This window comes from Ammospiza caudacuta, chromosome 2 (assembly GCF_027887145.1).
Source record: "Ammospiza caudacuta isolate bAmmCau1 chromosome 2, bAmmCau1.pri, whole genome shotgun sequence".
Classification (NCBI taxonomy): Eukaryota; Metazoa; Chordata; class Aves; order Passeriformes; family Passerellidae; genus Ammospiza; species Ammospiza caudacuta.
Genome location: NC_080594.1, coordinates 88,908,035 through 88,933,879, shown reverse-complemented (window position 1 = coordinate 88,933,879; position 25,845 = coordinate 88,908,035). Strand labels below are relative to the sequence as shown.

The following is a 25,845-nucleotide window of genomic DNA, read 5'->3' as shown; positions in this document are numbered from 1 at the left end:
AACAGAATTTTTCCAGAAGTATTTCAGTCTAACAGTATTGGGAATGAAAGTATGAAAAAAAATACTTAATCAATACTTGAGCCCCAAATGTTCCTTTTTCACAGTTTTGGGCACCTGATAAAAAGAGATTACTTGTTTCTGTTCCAATTTCATTAAAAGCTAGCAAGCTGAAATATCTGGCTTCAAGGCTAAATTAGTCTCTTGCTGTTTTATCCAAGTATGAAACAAGATAACAGAGTTGGTCAGTTACAGAATTTTTCTTTTAACATGTTCTTCTGGGAAGGTTCTTTGGCTAATTGGAAATGTACTTTACATACTGATCTTTCAGAATACAGTAAATATTTCATTTTCAAATCTTTTAAGACTATCCTCTTCTTACCAACAGGTTGCTAATATGGCTTTGGCTGCTTGAAGCTTTTAGGTGGTGTTTTACATATCCCCATTCCTGTTCACTACATTTCAGGTGTTTGAATGCAGGTATTTGCTCATGCGTGGAGCATGAGCTGTTAGTGGAAACCACAGAGATCTAGACCTAGAGCCAGCTGATTCTAAGGGTGTGATTTAACTCTCTATACTGAGGTGTCTAAAGCCATTTGAGATGTGATAGGCTAAAGAAGAGCAGAACAGAACACTTCTTAAGCAATCAACACTGAAGCAGTAGATGATGAACTGAAAACACAAAGTTGTAAGATTAGCAGCCTAACTGCTAACCAGGATCTTATACAGCAGCTCAAGAAGCAGCAGATTGTTATGTTTAGGCAACTGAAGAGTGTCTTAAAATATTCATTTGAGAAAACAGAGGTGTTCAAGAGCTGAATAGCTCTTCAGGCTTCACTGACAGCACTGACTGGATAGCATTTGACTGTGGGCTTCATTCAGTTACCGACATGTGTGCATCCAGTGCCATTTAAATATCTTATGGTATCCAGTATGGCCTTCAGCTGGTGTGAAAAGGACAGTCAAACCAGGTATTTCTTCTTCATAGCAATTCAAAAATCATTAATAAAGGGAACAGACTATTCTACATGGCTTTGCAGGTACTTTCTAGACACCTGATGGTTTTATTCAATTTCCAATCAAGTGTTCTCTTTTTTTTTTTTAAACTACATGACCATACTTGTTTGTCCATTAATCTCAGGTATGCCATTTGCTAGATTTTCACTCACACTTACTTATTTTCCATAAACCCTTTTCTATTGCTCCATTACTCTTCAAGAGTGCTACCCTTGACCAAAAATACAAAGCTTAAGCATTAACAAAGTAAATCAGACTTCTTTTTATGATGAGATTTGTGGTTTTGTTTGTTTCTTTTCTTTTTCTCCCAAAAAAGATCTTATTGGCTCATGTTCAGTTTGACATCAACAACCCCTATATTTCTACACACAGAACCCTGGCATAACCTGGCATTCTCTATCCTTAATTTGGATAGGAATAACTAGTTGCACAGATGCTGTATTTTGAACTTGCCCATACTGAATTTTATACTTTTTTCAGATACATTTTTTTGCTACTTTGGCAACATAAATTTTAACTTCCATTCTATACTTCAACAGTATGCAGTTCCTCCAGCATTCTTGCAGTTCCACCCAGATTTCTGCCATTATTGATGGGGGTTTTCCCAAGCTTATGATTGCTTCTCAGTAGTAACTATGGGAACAGATTTTTTCCCTTTGCCTAAGTTACACAAGATTATACAGCACAGTTTCTCTTGAAGGATAGGAGAAAAAACTAATCCAAAAGCTGTTTATGGCATGACTCTGAAGTCTTCTTTTAGTTTTATTCAATCAAAGCACACTAGGACTGAAATCTCTGAAATGTTCCCTGAGATATTGCACTCAAAGAACTAATATCTCCCCCTGAGACTTCAATAACCTCAAAGCCAAAAACATGCCTAATTTACTTTCCAAAAAAATGTAGCAACTGGCCCTAATTACTAGGACTGCAAAAAAAACCCTTGAGAGGAAACTTGAAAAGTGTCTGCTGACTTTATGTATCCGAGCTGCTGGCATGCTTTAGATTTAGATTTAAACATGGTTTTGAGAAACAAATGTGATGCTTCCCTGCATGGAAATACTTGTCATAAAATGTCATCATTAATCAAGCATTTTTATAATGTCCTGTATCAAAGCAATAGTAAATTCAGTATTGTGTCTTTATCAGTGAAAAAAATTAAATGTTTCAGAAAACAGCACAAGAAACATGCTGTTCTCTGTGAGTCCCTAATGCCAAGCTGTCTTAAACCCTGAAGCATGAGACTTTTTTATTCCTTTCACTAGTATTTTTAAGAAAGAACCATTAATATTCTGAACATTTGGTCAGTCACAGAAATATGTACTCCTAGTTTTTTTAGACTCTCTCTTGTATTTGTCACATATCTCTTTGAATTTCTCCTTTTCCTGATTTTTTACAAATCTCTCATCTCTACATTACTAAGTCATGCATTTAGTGAAATATTTCATACTGAATTAAAAGGTGGCCTTGGACTGTCATAAAATCACTCCAAAAATAAGTTCTCTCTATTCTCATTGTTGTCTAAACCAGCCTTCCTACAAAAGAATATCCAGTCCTGTGGAGGGGTAGGTGAGCCCTGGCTGCCAAAGGTGACAGTAGCTGCAGGACAGAAGGATATAGGATTAGAGCAACTGATTCTCTATATAAAAAAATCTTCCATTCACAATGGTAAACGAGAACAGCAGCAGCTGGCAAACCCCCTCATACTAATTTCAATCCCAGCAATATTTACATTTTGTTCTGAAATACAACTTGTGTTTCTGTGTACTTTGAAACAGATGCTGTGTCCAAAGAGTGGGTGAAGTGATGCTTACAAACATGATTCAGCTGTGCTTCATTTGTTCTGGTGTGCTGAGACAGATGGAACAGCACACTCCTGTGGTCTGAACAGCACTGAAAATCTGAAGGCCCCAGTAATGAACAAAGTAATGGCCCCACATGGGCTGATGGCTTTCTGTGTTGGTTTGGTTTTGTCAGACATATTCCTATTTTGGTGTCTAACACCAAATATGTAAATCAACCTTGCATTTTGTAATCTAAAGACATTCAGTACTGTGAGTTGCTACTAACTTTTATTCTATCTTCAAGGAAACAAGCAGGGATTTAAATTTAATTCTTTAACAATGACTACAAATGCACTGAATGGCTATCTATAAAGTACTGCATATCTATCAGTGCAAATCAAGAGACAAAAGACATTACATTCACTATATAACAACAAAACAAACAGGCACTGAAAAGTTGCAGGGAGGAGTTTAGAAAATTGGTGGCTTTTTGACCTAGCATGTCAAAACACATTTATGAATGATCAGTTACTCTGTAGGTTACATTTAAACTCATGATTCAGAGGTGAATGACTTAATAGTTATTTAGATCATAGGTATTTAGGTGTCTAGTTTAGTTTCACACACATACACAAAAAATAAAAATAAACAAGAAGGCAAATAATCTCAAAATGGTTTGAACTGGAAGGGATCTTAAAGACTACATAGTTACAATCCCACTGCCCAGTGCTAGGGACACTTTTGACTAGACCAGGCTACTCTAAGCCCCATCCAGCCTGGCCTTCAACACTTCCAGGGATGAAGCATCTACAACTTCTCTAGGCAACCTACTGCCTCACCGCTGCTAAGGTAAATAATTTCTCCCTATATCTAATATATCTAATTTCTTCCTATATCTAAATATACCCTCTTTCAGTATGAAGTCATTTGCCCTTGTGCTATCACTACATGTTCTTGTAAAAAGTCCCTCCCTACCTCTCTTGTTGGCCCTATGAAATGCTGGAAGGCTGCTAGAATGTTCTCCTCTCCAGGCTTTTCCCCAACTCTCTCAGCCTGTTTTCATTGGAGAGGGGCTACAGCCCCTGATCATCTTTGTGACCCTCCTCAGGACTTGTTCCAACAGGTCCATGTCCTTCCCGTGTTGGAGACCCCAGAGCTGAATGCAGTACGGAATGCAAGTCTGGAATTTTCATGGACTCCCAGGCTTTGTCAAGTAACTTTATCCAAACATGCAACAAAGGCACCATATTGTGACTGGTAAGAATAGTCAATTATTATTAATAAAACAGTGATTTTCATGCACAAGAAAATGAAACAGTGAATGTGCAAATGGCCATACTCACCTGTGGCAAAGACAACATTCTTTGACACCAGTCTGTATTCCACGATAGAGAACTGAGGAAGTTCAATCCTCTCCACGCCAGTGACTGCATTGTCTCCACCTCTCCAGTAGAACTCTATGTCATCAGTTGTGTAGCCATCTGCAGGCAAAGCAAGAGAGTCAGAAATAACAGCAGACTCAAACATAGCTTCAAACATGCAGCTTGTCATTTGTGACAACAAAAAGAATTCGTACAGCTGGAGAGCTGTATGGTATTTTGCCTGTGGGAAGGTCTCCCAAATTGCTACACCATTGCAGTCTGCCTGGGAATTTTAGGCAAAATACTCAGCTTTCTTTTTATTTTACCTTTTTTTTTTTATCACTCATGCATTATTCACTAATGGTCACAGTGAGAAGAAAACACTATCCAAAATTTAGGATATCAAATGCATTTAGCACTGAAACTAAATGTATATTTACACTGATAATCACCAGAAGAAGGTTGATTATTCAGTGAACACAGAGAAACATAACTGGGGCAGACCTTTTCCACTCACAGTGAACTGTGAGTTGCATCATTTCCACTAGCTTCCACTAGTGGAGCACTACAGCTGAATATGGAATATATATTGGTGTTTTCTGTATATGGCCCACATTTTCCAGCCAGTAGCAGAAATGGACCAGGTACTTCTAAAGAGCAAATGTACATCTGAATATTGCAATCCTAGGACATGACTAGGTGAAAAAGAGAATGCTGTTCTTTTTGTACACAATTTCAAATCATAAATGGGGTCAGTCTGAAATCTCATGATAGGTCCTGCACCAAGATGACCCATACTTAATAAAGTGTACTGAAACAAAAGTGTATCACAGTGTTTGCTCTCTTGAAAATAAATCTGATAAAAATACAAATATTCATCTCTTGTGTTGAAGGTAAGCATCCAGTCACTACCTCTGCCAAGTCAGGCAGGAATACTAAATGACTTCATTCTGCCCTCACCTCATTTTTCTAGGATGTATTCATCTATCTAGGAAGGAGTCATATCTTTTAATTATTCACATAAACAGACAAACAAAAAATCCAAATGGTGATAATTACATGATTCAAATAGTGTTCATAGACACACGAGTAAATATTAAACAGTCCTATAAAACAACCAAAAAACCCAACTCTATCCAAATTAGATTTCATATGCATTTTCTTAGGTACGTACAGCTTTCTATTTCCAGAGTACAGTTTTGTTCATCTAATGGGTATCTTCTCAAGTCCATCATACATGCTGCAGTGGTTGTGATTCTGAAATACAAGCATCAAACAGTTTTACCATACAGCCAGTAATCCAGGTTTTGGGTGATGGGGTTATCTACCAAAGTGAAGACCCTCTGAAGAATAGCTTACAATAACTGAGAATCTGGTCCATATTTTTACATTGAGCAGCAATTATACTGACTTTCAGTGGAACAACTGGCTGTGAATTACCCTTATGCAACCAGCCCCCTTGGGTTTCAATGGACCTATCCTCATATGCAAATATTACGTGAACATTTGCTGAGATTAAAAGATACAACTTTATAACAGAAACCATGAAGTGAAAATAGTCTGCTACAAATATCAAAATGATTGCAGCTGCATGAATAACTGATTTCTTGGTTTTGTGGCAAGTCTAGAAAAAAACCCCTGAAATGTTGAAAAAAAGTTTTAAGTCCAGCAAAATGCTTTGTTTTAAATCTTACTTCTCTGGTTTTCAAATGGAAAGAGGATTTTGTTGTGAAGCTCCATATTGTATTTTAGGTTTTCTTCTCAAATACCAAAACACTTTCACTTCTCTGTCTATTTAACCATTTAGCACCCTAAGGATGGTTTTGCAAAACATTTCACTACTGATGAATCAGCTTTATTTATCAACCTCTTGTAGATCAGGAGAGTCAACAACAAACATGTGCAACCAGAACAACTGTCTTAACAGCTTCACACAGCACTGCCACTTCATTTTGTAATTAATGGATTTATATATTTGTTCTAACTTTAGACACATAAAACCATATGCTCATAATTAATCTGCAGCATATTCTGATGTTTTTGTGAATCACAGCCTTCACCAAGGGTATGTACATTATTATGCATCATTGTTTTTATAATGGCTTCGTATAAATTATCTTCTGACTCTGACTAGCTCCATTCCTTACTGATCCTTTTTTGATATAAACAAGACATGGAGGTTGCACAGTTTGTTCTTAAACAAATAATATTCTAGTGATAATTTAGGCTAATAAATACAAGATGGAAAAATTCCTTAAATGTACCTCTAAAAGCTAGAACCCTCAATGTAATGTTTTTTTCATGGGTTTTCTCTGAAGTTCTTTCTTCTACCCATTAACCTTCTCAAATTACAGTCTTCTAATCTAGTAAACTATTTTAATATTCCAGGGCAATGTTTCAAGAGAAAAAAGTAGTAGGTGCCTTTCTTCACATCTTTAACAGTAAAAAAACCCCAAAACCCTATGTTGTTATTATGAATGTTCTATCCAATCTCAAGAAAAGGAAGGAAAGAATGGTTATGCTTAGTATATAGGATCATTTTAGATTAATAACTACATAATATTTGAAGAAAGAGATTAAGACCATTATTGCTCTCTCATGAGACAACAGAGACCACCCTTCACTGACTGAGAAGGCTCTTTTGCAAGAAAGTATTGTCATTTCTTTGCACAGGGAGAGACAATTGTATGAGAACAAAGGCAATGAAAGAGGAAGGAGAGGAAAAAGCTCAAGGATCTGTTACTCAGCACATCTTCTAACTTGTGTTCCTACCAGCTGCCAGTGAGAAAGGCACACACCTGATCTTTGTGCTTTCCAGCCTTACCTACAACATGATCATGTGTTTGTCACCACTGGTTCCTCTGACTGTCCTCTGAATAGTCTTATGCTAGTCCCACAGGATTTCAGGTCCTAAGTATTGTATCACAAGAGGATACTTAGGTCAGCCTTCCTCCAAGCTGCATCTGGGAATTGCTCTGGTTCCTCTGGTAACACAAATTCCAGTGGGCTGGAGCTGTGTACAAACAGCAGTTCCTCAGTTGCTCTGCAGTTTAGGGAAATGTCTTTCTCTGCAACCGGAGAACCAGGCAATCTGCAAATGCCTTTCTGGAACTTCAGCCAGGGTGGTAAAGATGCAGAGCTATTAACTATGGAGGTGATTAATCATCTGGGTTGTTTAACTTGGAGAAGAGAAGGTTCCAGGGGGATCTCATAGCAGCTTTTCAGTACCAAAAGATAGACTACAAGAAAGATGGACTAGGACTTTTTAGAAGGATATGTAGTGGTAGGACAAGGAGTAATGGCTTTACACTGAAAGGTGGTAGATTTAGATCAGATTTTAGGATGAAATTTTGACTTTGAGGGTGGTGAAGCACTGGAACAAGTTGCCTGGAGAAGTTCTGGATTCTCCATCCCTATAAGTGTTGAAGCCTGCACAGGGCTTTGAGCAACCTGATCTAATCAAAGATGTCCCTGCCCATGGCAGGATGATTTTAAGGTCCTTCCCAAGCCAAAGCTTTCTATGATTCTTTGAATGCCTCCTCAATATGATTACTAAGAGCAGCTCTAGCTAAGCATATGAAACAAGGATTAACATACAGTCTTAGAGGAGAAAACTTATTCTTAAATCTGTGATTATTGATAAGCAAGCCATGATGCCCTTAACAAAGCCATACTGATTGTGCAATGAAAGGATCTTGCTCCTGAGTCAAATAATAACTGTGTTCAAAGCAAAACAAGTAGGAATGCTTGGAAATTGTTGGTATGAAGGTTCTCTCCCATGCTTTAGAAGATTCGCCTACACTAACCTGGGTCTCATGTGGGATCCTGCAGCAGAATCCACATGAGCTAAGTTGATACAAAAGAGAATGCGCTAGTGGAGTCTTAACTATTATGTTGCATAACTAGCTATAAATGCCAGCCTTACAGAACACAAATTATTAATTTTACAATATTGTAAAAAATTATACAGCTGTCAAATTTATATTCAACTTAATAATGGTGTTATGGCTTTTAAGGAATGTATTTTTATTTTGGTCTGTTCACATACTCTAGGGGTTAGCATCACAAGTTCCAGAAGCAGAAACTGCACATTCTTGCTCAAGAAAATTTTTTACACTACAGAAAAAAGAACTAGAAAAGAAGATACAGCCACAAATAGACAGAAACAAATTTACCTCATTTTTTCAAAATAAGTTTAGTACTCAGAGGTCCCTCCTGAATGAACATTCAAGCAATAAAATTTAACTTGCACAAATGCACACCAAAAGCAAATATGAATGGCTCAGGCTTGTGCATGCTCCCAGGAAAAGCAGGTTTTTTATGGGAGAGGATGGTGCCTGACACAAGACAACAAGGTTTCAAGAACTCATCATCATGGCAGTGACAGAGGAATGATTACGAGCCAGACAAAGATGAAGCGGGACACAGAGACAGGCACACATACAAATTGGGTCAAAGAAACACACAAAGGAAATGTTTTTAATTTTTTATAATTTCATACTCTGGCTTTCTTTCCTCTGAATATAGATTCTCTTATCCTTTTCTGGGCTCAGATTATACTGCTATGTTGTATAGGAACCCCATCTGTGATGGGCTGTGAGGTGCTGCCTATATAACCAAGAGAAGGATATTTTATGTCCCCAAAACTTTTACAGTATGAATCAGTCTAGGCAATTTAGATACTTCATATGTGACTAGGTCACAGTCCTGTTTACTTTCTTGATACAGAAATACATTCATCCAAAAAGAATAGAAGTAAGCGCGGTTGCCTTGTCTTACTGATCACAACTAACTTCTTCACCCTGCAAACATCTATAACGTTTCAAATATAGGTAATAATTATGTGAGTCCTTTTGGATAAAATACATATATTCCTCAGCTCCATTTACTTTTAATGGCTAACATTTTACTGCCTAAAGACAAGAGGTTTATGCATGAGAAACACACAAGCAGTCAAACTCTATTTTTGATCCCCAGACTATAAAATAGTTACTTCCTCCATAGTCTCTTAAGGAAAAAAACCCAACTGTTTCATCATTTTCCTTGTAGATTGTTCTGGAGAAGATAGAACAAATTCAGTGTGTTGGCCAAAGAAAAAAATTCCCCAGAAATGGGCTGAACTTCAAAAAGCTACTGCTCCATTCCCCCACTATCACAGACTTCTGCTGCAGTAGCAAAGTGCTTTCTCTAAAGCAGAGAGGAACCTTGGACGACTGAAGGTCAAGTCCTTCAAAAGTGTGATAAATCCTACATTGTTCAGAAGAGAACATACATCCAGGGTGGCCTTGGGATCACTTTCAATTGTATTTGTGTTGAGGAACTGCTTTGTTCTGTGGATGTCCTGTAATTGGTTGCAACCCTCCAAAATTTCACCTATTATTGTGAGTGACCCTGTGCTTTGTGGAACATAAAACTCCAAGTTTTGGCCTCAACCCACATTGCTCCTGGACTGCAGCTTGAGCTCAATGCCATGGGGATGCTCTGAAGCCATAAAAGAGGAAGTAGGGTAGTGATGGAACAACACAAAGCACAGGTCTTTAAATCAGCAGAGATAAGGCTCAGATATTTTCTTCCTTTTGATCACAGTGTCTATATTTTGACATGATTTAATGTAAGACAGTAATTCTTCACTATGTAACTTAGCTGCTTCATATCATGGATATCTCACCCTGGATATTACATGTTTCCAGAGAAAAGGAAAGGGAAGAAGTGTGCTACACATGAGCCACTGGTGAATGCCCTGCTGAGCAAATCCTGTTATGTGAAATGCATCTGCTGTGGACACTTGCATTTTGCAGAAGAAGAAGCCAATTTATTCAAATACACTACTTTATGACAGATAATCCTCACCTGAATGGGTCCAAATGTTTTTAGAGTGTGACAGAAAGACTTCCACATATTACTAGGATCACAAGAATTCTAATCTCCTTTACTTTTTTTTTATTATATTGCTGTGGGGATATTTCTTGACATGAAGAAAAACAAGTATATCTCAGATAACTTTTTCTTACATGTAACCACTTGAGAAAAGCATCCTAAACCTGTTGTATTCCATACTGGCTCAATACCTTGCAAAACAAAAGCCTCCTTTTGCTAAAACTGGTTAATTACAGAGAAAATATTCTAAACTTTTTGATGTTTCATATTAAGCTGAGTCTATCTATTTTGTCTAGAAAGATTCATTCAATTCTCCATAATGTAATAGGAGTTAAAAAGGTGAGGGCCAAGACCCAAGTCAAGTAAAACGTTCAACCAATAAAAAAGAGAAGCAGGCAAAATACTGATACTGGACATATAAACATCTGCACCACTTTTCCAATCTCTTTCATTTCTATGTTAGAGACTTTTTAATCCTTCACTACCTATGTGCACCAATCTTGAGTAATTATCTCTGCTAAAATATACAAGAAACTTCCAACTAAGGAAAAGGAGTTTTCACTGGCAAAGACTTGTTTTTCTGGTTTAAACCACTGGAGCAAATGAAAAACCTGTTCAAAGAAAGCAATATTTTGATACTACTGGGTTTTCCGTAAAGATTTTTGCTGGTGTACTTAAGTTTGCTAAGGGAGGGATACTTCAGCATTTCTAACCATAAAAGTTATGGCAGAAAAGAAAGAAAACACAAGTAAAACCTAAAATAGGTAGAAAGTAAGAGAATGTAAGGTCACTTTGTACCTCTGGTTTGAAATGTAGCAATTACAGTGCTGATTCCTGCTTGAAGAAATCACTGAAAGTACTTGGTCATGATCTTAGCTGTGGCTGACTCTCCCCAGCCAGGGCTACTTCTGGCTTTTTTTTTTTTATAGACTATGAACAAATCAAGAGACAACATAAGCACCCACATTCAGTCTTACTGCCTGTATTTTGGACAGGATTTTCAGGTTTACAATTAATATGTGCCTTTCTGCTGCCTATAGCCAGTGGGCTTTGCAGATATGGTGACTGTACAGAAACAGATAAAACCTGACTGAAGGCGCTTCTGGCAAAATTAAGAAACATCGAGTGTGTCATTTGTTTTCTACTGGCATCTCTTAGAGTTACAGGGAAGGTTACATAATAAGCTGGCCAATGTTTGTAATAACCTTCTACCAGGAAGCAAACATCAACAGCACATAACAGCAGTGATGAAATCTCCATCGTGGAGCACACACCTGAGGCCGTAAAGCACCGTTCCGTCCGGGTGGAGGCGAATCATTCGATTCTTCACCGTAACGCCGTGCACAAATGATTTCTTGTCGTTCAAGAAGTAAGTGTCAGGCACCCAAAGCTGATCTGCCACTCTGTTATCAAGCGTGAGGTTGAGAGGTATGCCAGCATAAGCCAGCCTCTTATCTCTCCAGTACTGTTGAAAATACATAGTCAAAGTGTAATCCTGGTGAGGAAAAAAAAAAAGAGAAGTACAAGAGTCAACCATACTTTGTGTAACTAGGAGAATAATTTCCCTCTTGATAGCTTATTCTGCTGTTGATTAAATTTAATATTTTTACATGTTTATTAAAAATTAAATATTTGTATCACTTAATAAATAGTTTATATCATTCAAGCATCGCTCTAGACTAAGGGGGCATTTCAACTCCTATGAAATAATTCAGCAGGTATCAGTATCATTTGTCCTGCTCCTGCTTTTCTTTCATGTAGCTCTACTGATAACTGCCCAAAATTATCATATTTATGGAATGATAAATGACACCATGGTAAATACTTCCATCTTCCCCATTTTTAAAAATGACAGATAAATGGAAAAACATTTAAAATATTTTGAAGTAGTATGCAAATTTCTGCCTGAAAAATAAGCTGAAGGTATGTTGATTATACATGTGCCTTTGTGTGAGACTGCATTTTGCAGTAACACAAATATTTTCTCATCAACAGACTACACTGATACTTTGAATAACAGTAAATTGTATTAAAGTCTCACTAATATCAATGTTTGGTTTTCATAACTTTGTCACTTTTAAGGTTTATGGTATCTTCTACAAGCTGTGATCACTAATGTAAAAGCCTAAACATGGAAACAGCTTAAAACATCCACTTAAATATTCTTCATTTCATTTCAGAATTTGCTAACGTGATTTCTTCATATTGTAATAATGCTATATTGAAATCCTTTGAAAGGCTTGGATGGTAGGCCTCATTCATTAGCTTCATGGTATTACAAAACATTAAAAAAAAAATGCCTCTGAACATTTTAAAGTTATGCACCAGCAAAACTGAAAAAATAAATCACATTAAATAAATGAGACCATAAGTACAGGCCATTAAAACTCTGATTTTCAAATTACAGAAGTGCTCTAAACAATAAAACACTTCATGAGATTCTTCACAAAATACTGAGAAATTTACGTGATCTCCAAACACATTTAAATATTTAGCAGCAGGTGTGCAAGCCACAGGATACCTGCATTTGCATCTGGTTCTACAAGCTGGTGATGCAAAACCCCTCAGGCTTGCTGCTTGTTTGGGAAAAGGATGCTCAAGTTTTCCAAGCACGGCTGTTGGGAATGGTCCATTCTTGTAATGGGTTTCATGTGGACACAATCCAATTCCAGGCACTGCTCCTGCCCTGTTTCCCTCAAACCCAACGGTCTTCCCTTGAAATCATATGAAACTTGAGCCTGCCTTTCACACTCAGAGACTTTGCATTTTTGATTCAGTGATTCATTCTCTTTAGTGAGGGATCTGCTATGGCTTAAAGAAATCAAATTTAATTGCTTAGAAAAATAAATCATTATAGATATCAAGGAAAAGCTGTTCCCATTTTAAGAAACTAATAGGAGACCTTTTGAAAACAAAAGAGCCCAGTGATGGGAGAAAGGAGCCCACGTGGAACTGCCTGGAAGGAATCTCATTCCTCAAACCTCAAATCTGACATGACTGCTCAAGAGAATGAGCTCTAACCTTTTTGTCAGCAGCTTTCTTCAGTGGGACTGATGGTCCCTGCTCAGCAGGGAATGAGGTGCATGAGACACTGGGCACACCTGCCTCGCACCCATTACCAGGTCACAAAGGCCACCTCTCTCCTCAAGTTCTCTGCAATCAGTTTTCTAACACTGATGTTATAGAACCAATATCCTCTACCAGCTGTGTTTTGCTCTGTTCAATTAAAGCTTGTTTCAATTAACATTCAAAACTTGCTGGCTTCTATAATGGTTTGCACGGCGATGTCAAGAAATTTGGGATTTTAAAAGTTTTGGACACAAGAACGGTACACCAAAAGCTCACTATGTGTAATTGCACAGTATATGCACAAAATAATACGAGGCAATTAAATAAAGAAAAGGGGGGGTACTGCATAGCATTGAAAGAAATGACCTGACCAGCACCAAAATATAAGAGAAGCAGTACATCTGAAAAAAAAAAACGTTTTAGGCCAGCTTTCTTTTTCCTTTGGTTTAAGATAAAATATATGTTAACATCTAATGAATGGAGTAATTAATTAGCTAAATAAAAGATACATAACAATACAAGCACTAATTATCTGGCATTTTATTCCTAAGTAACATTTACTATGTCAGGGAACAACTTCACAAATTATGCACAGAAACAAAACAACCATCAAACATCCAAGATTTACTGTGTCTTGAATGAAAAAAGGACTTCCAAAACACATTTTCTCAGGTACAAATTTCACTAGTGCTTTCTCTATTAACCCTGTTTACTTATTATATAATCTTAATTTTAAATTTTAAAAAACCCTCAAAACCCTATGTCTATTCGTGTTTATGATTATAATTGCATTTTGTACGTTGGGGCTCTGCCAGCCTCACCTGCTCTGAAGATGATGACAGAAAGAATTAATATGAACCATGCTTGGCCACCATCACACTTTTTCAATTCCCTCAAAAAAAAAGGGGAGCAACAAGCTTCTATAAGAACTGCACTGAAATTACTTGGCTGTACAAGGAGTGATAATTGAGCAGGAAAGGCCAGTTCCTTAGGGTGGCTCCACCAAGTTGCTCACTATCTGCAGAAAATAGACTTTTTAAAATCCATAAGGATCTGTTCTCAATCTTTGATTAACTAATTTTCAAGACTCTGTATGTATAAAGAAAGTTTTTCCTTAGTCTAGACCCCAGAGGAAAACACAAAACAGGTTTGAGTGTAGACTGGAAAATATGAATTAGATATTTCAGGTAAATGAAAAAAATGAACTTTTAACACTCAGTAAGTAGTCTACAAAGTTTATTAAGGGCCACCTCCCTCTAGGGAGCTTCTGATGACTAGTTCTGATATGGAGGTCAAGAGGGGAGATGTCTAAAGCCAGAAGAGATTGATACCACTAGAGCTACTGCATTAGGGTGCTATTGTATGTCAAAGACGACACAGAGCTGCCAGCTTTAGGAAATTCTAGCTACTGCAAAGAGCAGTGGACAATTTTCTCAGCAGGCAAAGACTTCCATAAAACATATTTTATTCCCCCAAACAATACAATGCAACATTCAACATTTACCTCTCCACATCCTCACAGTAATAACAAGCTTCAGGTCAAGCATGGTAACAAAATCACTCAAAGATCTGACAGCCAACAAACCCAGTGCTTCTCCAGTACAGGTGAAATGTCCTCAGAACGGGAAAAGCTCGACTGCACAGGCAACATAATCTTTCTTCTGTGAATTTAAAGACCCTGAAACATCCTACAAGGATAAAAGACAGTGCTGGGCATCCTTGAATTTCTAGCACAACAACAATGCCACTAATGTAAGGAAAGGTACACAAAAAGATGTGACAGCTGTTCTTTCAATATCGTTTTCTCTGGTCAAGGGGACTGGAAAACACAATTTAAAAACCTCAAATAGTAGATGATACTTTGGATATTATCAAGATAAGACATTTAGATACAACAATAAAGAGGCTGATATCACAACTTAAATAGTGTATGGTCTTTGTATGTACTACTTATGATTTTAAATTTTCTTTTTTTATCTTAAGCAAGAATTATAGACTAATAAATATTGTATGTGCTAACCATGTACAAAGACATTTTAAGCATTTTCTACATTATATTTGTCCCTCTTGGACTGAGCATACCATGGAAACAGAACTAACCCACTCCTAAAAAGCCACTTCAGACAGATAATGCACTGACTGTAAGACCAATTAATGAAAAATACTAATAAGCTGTAATAGCAAAGGAAACAATTACCTGTTTTCTATTACAGGGCTTGTTATCTCTAGTTTTCCTCTCCTTCACTCAATAACATTGAAAGAAAAATTTGAAAATATAGTTTGCTCATCAAAATAAAATTAACATAATTATAGCAGCAATAATGCTCTAAATTTGACTATCACTGTTTGCTGTCTTACTATATCATGAATCACTGATGTTACAAGTTTTCTATTATCTGTAAATAAGTTCCTTCAAAATGATTGCTAGATAAACACTGCAATTAATATTTAAGATGGAATACTGGTAATACGGCAAATAATCAAAAGAAATTCTTAATGCAAAATGAAAGAATATATTGCAAATTATTGGAAATATTGGAAAAAGTGGTGCAAAAAAGAACAATTTCACTGCTTGAGAAGATAGCCTTGTGTCTACCTGAAATGCAATTTCCTGATTTAAATTTACATTTGGATGTAAATTCAAATCCTTGTTTTCTTGACCAAAGGACAAATGTGATTATTACCATCAGTTTCTGGATTATTTAATTTTGATGAGTTAATAAAGTAAGTACTCATTCATTGGATAAGGATATTTATTGAAAATCCATGCCTTAGTCTCTTTAATAACTTCAGAGTCTCTTCCCTCACCTTCTACATGATTTCAAAAATTAGATATGGCTCCTGTAGTATAAAGACCTATTTCTGCACCATTGATGATTGAATTATATTCTTCCCAATAAGCCCAAAGTGAGTTGCAAAGCCAAACTCATGAAACCTATGCTTTGACAACATATCTGTAAATCTGTTACCCTACCATACACAGAAGAGACCTGACAAATAGATTAATGCACACATTCAGACACATAGTTAAAATTAATTTAATAAAGACTTTTTCAGAAAGGCTTACCATAAGAAATCAGAATTTACAAGCAATGCTAGTTGACTGAGATGATCACATAAACATTTTTCTCAGAATTCAAAATTTTCTAATTGCTTCAGCAACTTTCATATTAAAGAAAAAATTTACTATAGAAAGAATTTCCAATCATAGAATCATTAATGCTGGAAAAAACCTCTAAGATCATTAAGTCCAACTACTAACCACCATATTTCAGCACCAAACCTTGTCCCCACATTCCACATTTACAGGCCTTTTGAACACTTCCAGAAATGGTGATTCCACCACTTCCCTGGGCAGCCTGTTCTAATGCTGAAACCTGTAATTTTGCATTATATTTTACTTGTTGACATTTTGGGTTGTCCAATGTCCAAACAATACAGTTTCTTACTCAATCATCAGAAAATGGAGAAAGCCACCAACGTCTATTTTTCTGTAAAGTCTCTTAGAAGAGAACTGCCTGATGAGAATGTCTCTGGCATTAGATGGAGTTCCTGCGCAGCCTGAGTGAGGGAGACCTGAGCATGCACACAGACACACACACACTCGTCCACTCTAGTCCACCAAAGCTGCTTCTCCTAATGTTTCTTGGCCTACCTGCTGTTACAGTAAAGGATTATCTCACCTATAAGATCCTGATTTGGGCTTTTCTTTGACATTATGCAAAACCTCTACAATACTGACAGGTTGAAAACATAGCACATATTTTCCCGAGCATGTGGCTACAACACTCTTCCATTAAGAAAATGCTAAGGCAGCTCAATCATGCTGATTTCAGTGTGACCCTCCATATATCAATGTTGTTTTGGTATCTTTTGTACAAAATTATCATTACTATTTTCCTCTTCTACTGAAACACAAAAGGATGGTGTTATAAACAAGAATTATTTAGCCTCCAAGACCCTACTTGATTCTACAAAACAATTTTCCCAATAAATGTGTGATTGCATGGATCTTTCCTGCCGCTCATACCCTTTGGCACAAGAGCTCCCACCTCCACTGATAGCCCAGTGCCTTCTCCAAAGAGCCTGTTCCCATTGAGCATCCTTGGGTGCTCCGAGGAGGGTTGCCATACCAACCAGCACTTGGCTTTCTGCAGGCAAAGAGAGCACAGTTGACATAGCAACCAGCCAAAGCAGCTCCTCCACTGCTTTTTGGGCACAGGTGGTGGTCACTGCAGTGGAATTGAAGCTTCTGAGCAGGAATGAAGGGAGCAACCAGGCTCCCTGAGGGGTACTGCCCCCAGCACCTTCCTGCCACAGCCAGTGGAGCTCACTCTTCAAAATCTGGGTATTAGCTCTTTTCTCTCTGCTCCTCTGCCCACCCCAAAGTGATGGGGATGCTTTCCTGCTCTTGGGTGTTCTCTCATCCCAACATCAGAGGACACCAGCTGACAAGAAAGCAATTGCTTTGGGTGAGCTTTGGAAGGTGAATATAGAGAAAAAACAAGTTCCTGCAAATATTTAAGTTGAGGGACATAAGACAACAGGAAGACAGCCCGGGCTATTTAGTCTCTGACAGATGAGAATGGGGGGAGAATACTTCAATATACCTTTTCTGATTTAGAGTGTCACAGGTATTACAACACTCCAGGCTTCTCAGTAATCAGGAATTTCTATTCCCAAAGGACTGATCAAAGGAAAACTAACACACACCTTTACACCTGATGGGTATAGTGCTCTCTGACCCACAGCAGAAAGCTAGCAAAACAAAAAATTCTGGTCTTACACTACATCCCTGAAGAGGTGTCCAAAGAATTTGTTATAAATTACAATCAAAATCCACTTACTGATAGACAGATAGAACAAAAAAATCAATATCTGATAGGTCTTCCTTCTCACTCCTGAGAAGGAAGAATAGAAATGCTAGATGTATAGCTGCTGTTATTGAAAACTCTCAGAGAGATCAAGTCACAAAAAATACCATCAAATACACTTAAAAAAGATATGCAAAAGAAAAATAATGCCAGGCTAAGTGATTCACTGAACTTGTTTCAAGAAGCACATTTTAATGGCAACAAGACCTCATAAAAACAGGTACATTTAATTGCACTAATTGAAATCCTGCTAACAACATACAGGGAAGGAAAAAATCAACTTCTATCAGCTGTCAGCTGGTTCCCACAACTGAGGCAGCTGACCTTAGAGAGATGGGAACTGACAACTAATGGATTGTGCCTCCTACACAGTTACAGGATGTGCCACCAGTGAGTTGGAGAAATGAGCTACTGCCCTATCATCTTAAAGCTGTAGGTTTACTTTGGTTTTAGTTTGGAGGCATGAAGAGAGGTTAAAAATTTGGGATATACCAGGTACCTGTTTTAGAGAATGAAGGACTTCTCACACTTCTACTTTATTCTTTCCATAAATACACAATTTTATATATTTCCTTTGCAATTTTTGGACTATCAATATAAATCTGGGAGGAAAAAAGCTCTCTGAGAAAGCCCTGTAAGTTGATATTATTTGTGATATTTATTCAGGCCTTCCCACTTCTTAGATAACTGAATGCGTGCACTCTTTTAGTGTCTGCAAGGTGTTCTAGCACAGACCCTGAAGTTGGGCATACACAGATGTGTTTTAAATACTGTGACCATAGATACATAGCTCCATGCCCCTCTTATTTGCTGTGATTAAACATGAAAAACATTAAAAAAAATCAGTAAACAGTATTTCACGCTGAAAAGTCTACAGTTTTTTATCACCACAGAATTGTAAAAAAGCCATTGTAAAGGCAATTGTAGATATTTTTTTTAATCACTCCAGAGTCCACAAAAAATTCAAAACTATATTTAGGAACAGAGAGCTGATGGATACATGCAGTCGAATGAAAATAGGTATTTGTTCACATCCACATATTTTGGTTAAAAAAAAAAAAAGGAGTATTTACTCCACTGTGGGAAGAATTTCTTAAATTTTCTCATCTCCCAGCCTATCCATTTGCTGACTATGGGAGCCAGCCAATCTCACTGGCACTGGAGCCCCAAGGCTGACACCCAAAGTTCTATTTGCTGTCTGCAATTATGTGAAACAGCAGATATTCTTACAGGAAAACCCATTCAAGACAGACACAGTGAACAAAACACCCTTTGAGAAAGAGAGCAAGAACACATTAGCCATCAAATGCTTTATCTATGCTAAACTTGTAACACAATCTCTGTATTTTCATTAGCAGGCCTGGAGGGCAGCCCCACACCCTGCCGGAGCCAAGGGCCCAGGACTCCAGGTCGGCCCGGTGGGTCCATCAGCTCCAGCAGGGCTGCTCTCCAGTTTCCACAGCCGCCCTGGGCCAGCCAAGCCCAGCCCACCCCTGGGCCCATGACTTGTCCCCAGCCCCAGGGAGGTGCCCACACCAGGGCTGGGGCTGTCCTGGTGCCCCCAGCTGCCCTGCTCTGGGCTGGGGATGGGATGGGCCCTGGCTGCCCGCTGCCTCTCTGCCTTTCATGAGGATCCCCTGCCCCTACAGACACCTTGGCCTCTGTTTGTAAGAGGCTGGTTCATTTGTACCAGGCTTTTATCTGTTCATTTCAGAGCAAGGGAACAAACTGGAAGGGATTTATCCGTGGTGGCTGAGGCTGGCAAAGGTGATGCCTGAACTATCCTCTGCTGCCTCCTCCCTTCCCTTCAGATGTGTCACTCACACTGCCAGCTTCTCTCACATCTTCCTTTCACTCCATCAGAAATGCTAATTCCAACTCTGCATCTTACAGCAACAAAATTAGGATGCATGTTAAGTCAAAAGGAAAACATGCATTTACTCACAACTCATCACAGAGGGTAGGACAAACACCCTGTGACACAGCAATGCTCATGAAACTCAGCAAAGCACAAAATAAATAAATGGACAACCTCCCCCCCCCCCCAAGAGGAAATATTGCAAGCATACATGATATTTAACATCCATACATATTTCTTGCTGTACAGAGATTTGTGGAAGAAGTGGAGGAGAGCATCTCTTTCTGGCAGTGCCCTTGAAAGATCAGGCTGTGAGTGATTTTATAGAGAAATATCCTGCTGGAGGAGAGTCTCCCCTCTTGCATGAGATCTGAATATCGTGCAAAGATCTGCTAAAAACCTTTGGAAGGGAATCAAAATGTGGAATAGTAAAAAGAAAATGGAGGAGAGTTTCAAACTACAATGCTGCCTAACTCCTTAAGCCACAAACAGTATGGTCTGAAAAGGCAGATGTGTTCAGGGATTTGTGTCTACTTAGGATATTTAGAGCAAAACTGATCCTGTAGCAGATAATTACTTTCCCCTTTGTGTGAACCCCATGAAGTTCAATAAGACCAAGTGCAAAGTCCTGTACCTGCCTCAGGGCAAACCCAAGCACAAATTCAGGCTGGATGGAGAAGGGATTGAGAGCAGCCCCGAGGAGGACTGGGGGATGCGAGTGCCTGAGAAGTGGGACATGATCCAGCAATGTGCACTCACAGAAAAATTCCTCTTACACATCTGTGCTAGGTGAACACCCTGATTTCAAAGACATACCTCAAATTCAGAAGCACAGGCAGGGACAAGTTATTTACAGAAACTGAGTTGTCTTTCCCACAGGTACAGTCTATAACCACTGCTTGATTACTTATTTATTTAATCTACTATTGTCAAATATCTCAGAAGCAGGAAGTGCATTTATGAGGCAAGAAATCATTTTCCCCTTTGGGAAAGGGGAAAAGGCCTTTGGGTGGAAAAAAAGTGCCTGTGTAAATCAGCATGAGCAAGGTACATTATATATCATTGCTTTCAGGTAGGGATTAGTATTCTGCAGGGTCACTCAGCTAGGATGACCAGGTGACCTCCCAAATATGAAAATTATATCCTTGAACATCTATCTACCTCAGCTCTTGCTCCAGCAGTGTTTCTCATGCTGGCTTCAGACAGTGGTGTAGGAATGGAGGGTTTAGACTTATCAGGAACTGGACAAACTTTGCACAAAGTCTTTACAGCAAAAATGGGATTCAGATAAAGCTGCTGTAAGTAAGGACCAGGAAGGTCACTGAAGAAGGAGATTGAATTAAAGAACAGAGGAAACTTAAACAGGTGCAGAAGAAAATCTGGCTTGGGGATATATCACAGAGGGGTGAAATTATAAAAAAGCTTTATATCCTTGAGAAGGAACATAGGACAAAAGTTCATAAAACTCAGGTAGGACACAAGCTCATTCTGTGCCTGAAAATACCATTTAAAGATAGCATAGAAAAAATAGCAACCAAATCAAATACATACATCCTACTATTGAAATGCTACAAGTTTTAAATTAGATACAGGAATGAGTTTTAAGAGACAATATTGACCTGACAGGAGCATGAAAGACTTGATGGATGGAAAGGCTGCCAGTGGGAACTACAAACTACACAGGCAAGGAAAAAAGAATGCAGTGTGTGTTAAAGAATGCTTTGTATGAGATAATTGTTCTGAATGTTGCACATTATGGATTAAGACACCAGGACTACAGAAATATTAGATCTGTCACTCCCTTATCAGGATGACAGTGGTGTGAGTGAGCTACCAAGAGATATTTAAAAGACAACAAGAAAACAAATTAGTAATCAAAAACTTCAATCACCCCCATACAGATTGGGTAAATGTCAGGTTGGGGTGTGATGAAGAGACTTAATGACACCACAAATGACTGATTCATGGAAGAGCTTTTGCTAAAAGCTGAAACAAGCCAAGATACCCCTGACTGGGTTCTGAGAAATGGCTCAAGTAATGGGGCAAAATGGTGTGACAGAAACAGTGCTCATTAACCTGATGGAATAGGGAAATTCTCATTTTAAACTGAGAAAATACTAAATTAACATAAAAATAGTTTTTGATTTCAAAAAATAAAACATAAAAAACTTGCTTCAAAGTTGGAGAAGAGTGTTTATAGTCATCATAATATGATTTCTTAAATATTGAAAGCAACTGTTGAATAACAAAAAAGAAGTCCCAGAATGTTAACTTCATTACAACTAAAAATATATACTTCAAAAATAAGAAGTCACATCCAAAGGAGAAGAAAATAGCTAAGAAGATATACAAGAAAAGCAAAATAAAAAAGCAAGACAAAATTGCCTAAGCATTAATGTTTTAAGGCATAAACACTTACTGTAAGTCATCAAATGATACTAAAAGAAAGCCTTGTAAAGCAAGAATGTTTTACATTTACATTGTTAATGACCAGATATAAGAGAGACCAGCAGTTTTTGCAACAGTGGGAAGTCACCTGCAGGCCTCCATCATCCTCACAAACATGACATAGAGGAGATGAACACTGAGGTACCCACATTTGCTACAACATTTCTTTGAATAGTAAAAATGAGAGGTGTGAGTGTGAGGAGGTGCAGAAGACAGCGGCATTCTGTACGCCTGGGTGATAAAACAAAAAAAAAAATAGAAAATCAATGCTGATGAAAAGTAATGCACATGGGGAAAACCCAAAAACAGTCCAAACTATGGATTACTTTGTAGGTTCTGAGCTAACTATGGCCACTAAGGAAAAAAAAACCTGCAGTATTAACCAGCATTTTTGTGAATAAATCAGTTCAGAATTCTGTAAAATAAAATAAGCAAACATTACCAACAGTATTTGGAAAAGAGATAGAAAGGCCAGTCTGTATGGAGCTCTGAGCAACCTGATCTAGTGAGTGGCATCCCTGCACATGGTGGCCGGGTTGGAAACAGATAATCTTTATGGTCCAACCCAAACCATTCCATGGTTTCTGAAAGTGTTGAAGAAAAAAGGAAAACTCACTGCACTGCATCATTTTAGTCAACTTACACCTTGAATACTGAGTACAGTTCAGGCCCCTGTTCCCACCAGGGCAGAGCACAGCAAGGTACAAGGCATTGCAGCAAGGGGAAAGAAGGGCACAAAGCTCCATATAAAACCAGACTAAACAAGCAAGGATTTTTCTGCCTACAGAAGAAGCAACTAAGTGATAAATTGAAGATATCTGTAATAACGTTGTGGAGGAGGCCAACAGCTATTTACTCCTCTTCACTTATAAGAAATAGAGACCAGCAAATTAAATTACCAGATGTTGGGCTCTGAACAACTGAAAGGATACTCTTTTTTCACATATATATGAAAATAAGTATATGTATGTTTAAACTAGGTAGTTCTTACCCACTGCTTGACACCAAAAATAAGCAGATGTCCCAGGAAGCCCTGAGCAGTTTCATAGTTTGATGCTGGAAGAATATCAGAAAACTAATATAACTTAGTCTAAACCTACTTTTATACTATACTGGAGCATTCATCATTGCTCACAGCAGGAAACTGAATACGAAGAAAGGCAGATTTCAGGTTAACTTCATTTCTCATGTCTTTATCTTCTTGGAGCATGCTATGAAGTCATTTAGGACTCTGCAGTGTTGCTCAGGAGCTGATGTGACTGTCCTGTGGTGTTAATAAGCATTGCTGTCAGGGCTGACAACTTATCTTTCCCAGGGGAAAGAAGCAGAAGTTGTAATCTGAAACACTTATACAATTCATTTTGGATCCAACTGCATATGATGATTTTGAACATGAGATTTTTACAAATAGCACAAATATGTCAATGTAGAATATTTTACTGCCTGTCAAATTTAAAAATTATTTTAGAGTCACTTCTTTAATGATTTTGATACTCATGTTCACTTTAATTTGTCTAGCATCTGCTCCTGGCAAATGTAAGCAGATGTGTCTAATTATTACCTTTTGATACTTGTGTATGCGTAGCATGAGTAAGATCATGAAGAAAACAGAGTTTTGCGAAGAGGAGGCTAAATACCTTTGAAGCCGGTGACATGGCAATGAATCAGATAGCTAAAATATCTATTTTATAGTTGTGAAGTTGGCAAATAATCACAAGCCATTCATTATTCCAAGAGAAAGCATAGTTTGAAGATGATAGATACATATGTAAATTTTAATTAGGTTGAAGCTTGACATCAGAACCGTGTTCTTTCCAATCTGAGCTCATGAAATCATAGAATCAGATCCTGAGTCAGAAGGGACCTAGAATCTGAAGTCCAACTCCTGATGAGTTGATCAACAGGGGTAATATCCTTGACCTTATTTTTCAACTGTGACACCATTCACATTTTATTTGAGTGGGTTTTGCCTATTGAAAGATCTTAAATTGTTTAAAACACCAGTTTAAATGGTGCTATTTAACACAACACAACAATTACAGGCAGAAGTTTAACCATAATTCCCCTGCATAACCTCTAACCCCACAACTGCTTGTGCAGCTTCTCCACCTCCCTCACATCCATTTACAGTCTTGGATTTTGGGCCACAGCTCAGCTCCTGAACATGCTGCTGTGTCCAGGGACAAATGGCTAGAGAGTCTCTGGAATCTTTTACATATAAAAGGTATGTGTAAGGGAGTGTGGTGGGTTTCTAGGGTGATATGAGCAGGAAAAGCTGAAATCTGACCACTGCTGTGAGAGCAGTGCAGTCTCAAATCAAGAGGTCACACTGTTCATACCAAATGCAAAGTTGGTTATGTTATCTCGTGCACACAGATCATGCCAGTAAAGGAGGAAATATTTTATTTTAAAGTATCTATTAAAACCACAGAAAAATTCTTTTAGCAGTTTAAATTTTAAGAATGTTTATTTCAGTATCATATCACCTGGTTTTGTCCACAGTATGCAGACAAAATGATTCTGCTTATGACCAAGTATCAAAATTTGTACATTGGCCAAACTTGTAAATACTTCAAATTCTGCTAGATGAGAAAGACGTACCTAAAACCATATTCCATGCCAATATAGATAATTAGAGAAGCTAAACATAATTGTTCCTCCACCTTATTGTACTATATTCAATTTTGATTCTGTTTCTATTTATACAAACAAATTCTTTTCCTCCACTATTTGCTACTTTTTGTGACAGGTACTACAGTGTTTATCTTTTTCAAATTAGATTTGCAATTTTCAGCTACAAGCAGAAACAGAACTACCAAATTATTAATTGTATAAAACAAGAACATAAAGTAGCCCATATCTCTAACTCAGAAACTAAATGTAAATCTATGTGTGATATAACCTAGTATTGCATTATCTCTTCCACATTTGCTCAGGTTCATCTCCCAAAGAATTCATTCCTATATGACCAGCTGTTCTATGTGGTCCCAAATCCAGCAGCTCCCCTTCAGAGTAGAAGCTGCTGGATGCTGAACATATTAAAACATCTGAGGCTACAGTGGGAAAAGAGATCTCAGAAATTTGGCTGTAATGACAGAAATGGATGCATTTCTAAAACATGGTTGATTGATTATCTTTTACAACTAACTGTAACAAATGTGTTTACACTAAAAAAAGAACTGACTTTCTTTGAACTCAGACTCTGTTGCCCAGCTAAGTGATTTATTATATGCTTAGAAAAAAGCCTTTGCTTGAGTTATTGATCTATGCATTATTATTACAATAGCATGACATGGTAGACATATTGCAAATGGATTCATAAAGTGGGTCCCTGATAATATAATGACTAAATAAAAATATAAAGAATTTATCTTTCCTACCAGGAGCACAGATTATACATGCATTTGTATGTGCAGACATGCAGTCTCTAATTCCTGGTTCTATGCTACTGTATATGAGAGAGACACACAGTGCCTTTCAGTCACACTAACTCATCTTTTCAGTAACATGGCTTGCCTACCTAGGCTTTAAAAAGGCTCTGAGTTATAGTCAACATTTCAAGA

At 37.8% G+C, this 25,845-nt stretch overlaps 1 protein-coding gene across 3 annotated transcripts in view; it reads right to left on the bottom strand.

Moving 5' to 3' along the window:
- GABRB3 (gamma-aminobutyric acid type A receptor subunit beta3) overlaps nucleotides 1-25,845 on the bottom strand; it is a 194,893-nt gene that overhangs the window by 23,119 nt on the left and 145,929 nt on the right. For all 3 annotated transcript variants that reach the window (XM_058800172.1, XM_058800173.1, XM_058800174.1), the window contains 3 exons: nucleotides 11,308-11,528; nucleotides 5,331-5,413; nucleotides 4,139-4,276 (listed from right to left, as the gene is read on the bottom strand). In XM_058800172.1, the coding sequence (XP_058656155.1) occupies nucleotides 4,139-4,276; nucleotides 5,331-5,413; nucleotides 11,308-11,528 (442 nt within the window). The remainder of the gene's footprint in view (nucleotides 1-4,138; nucleotides 4,277-5,330; nucleotides 5,414-11,307; nucleotides 11,529-25,845) is intronic.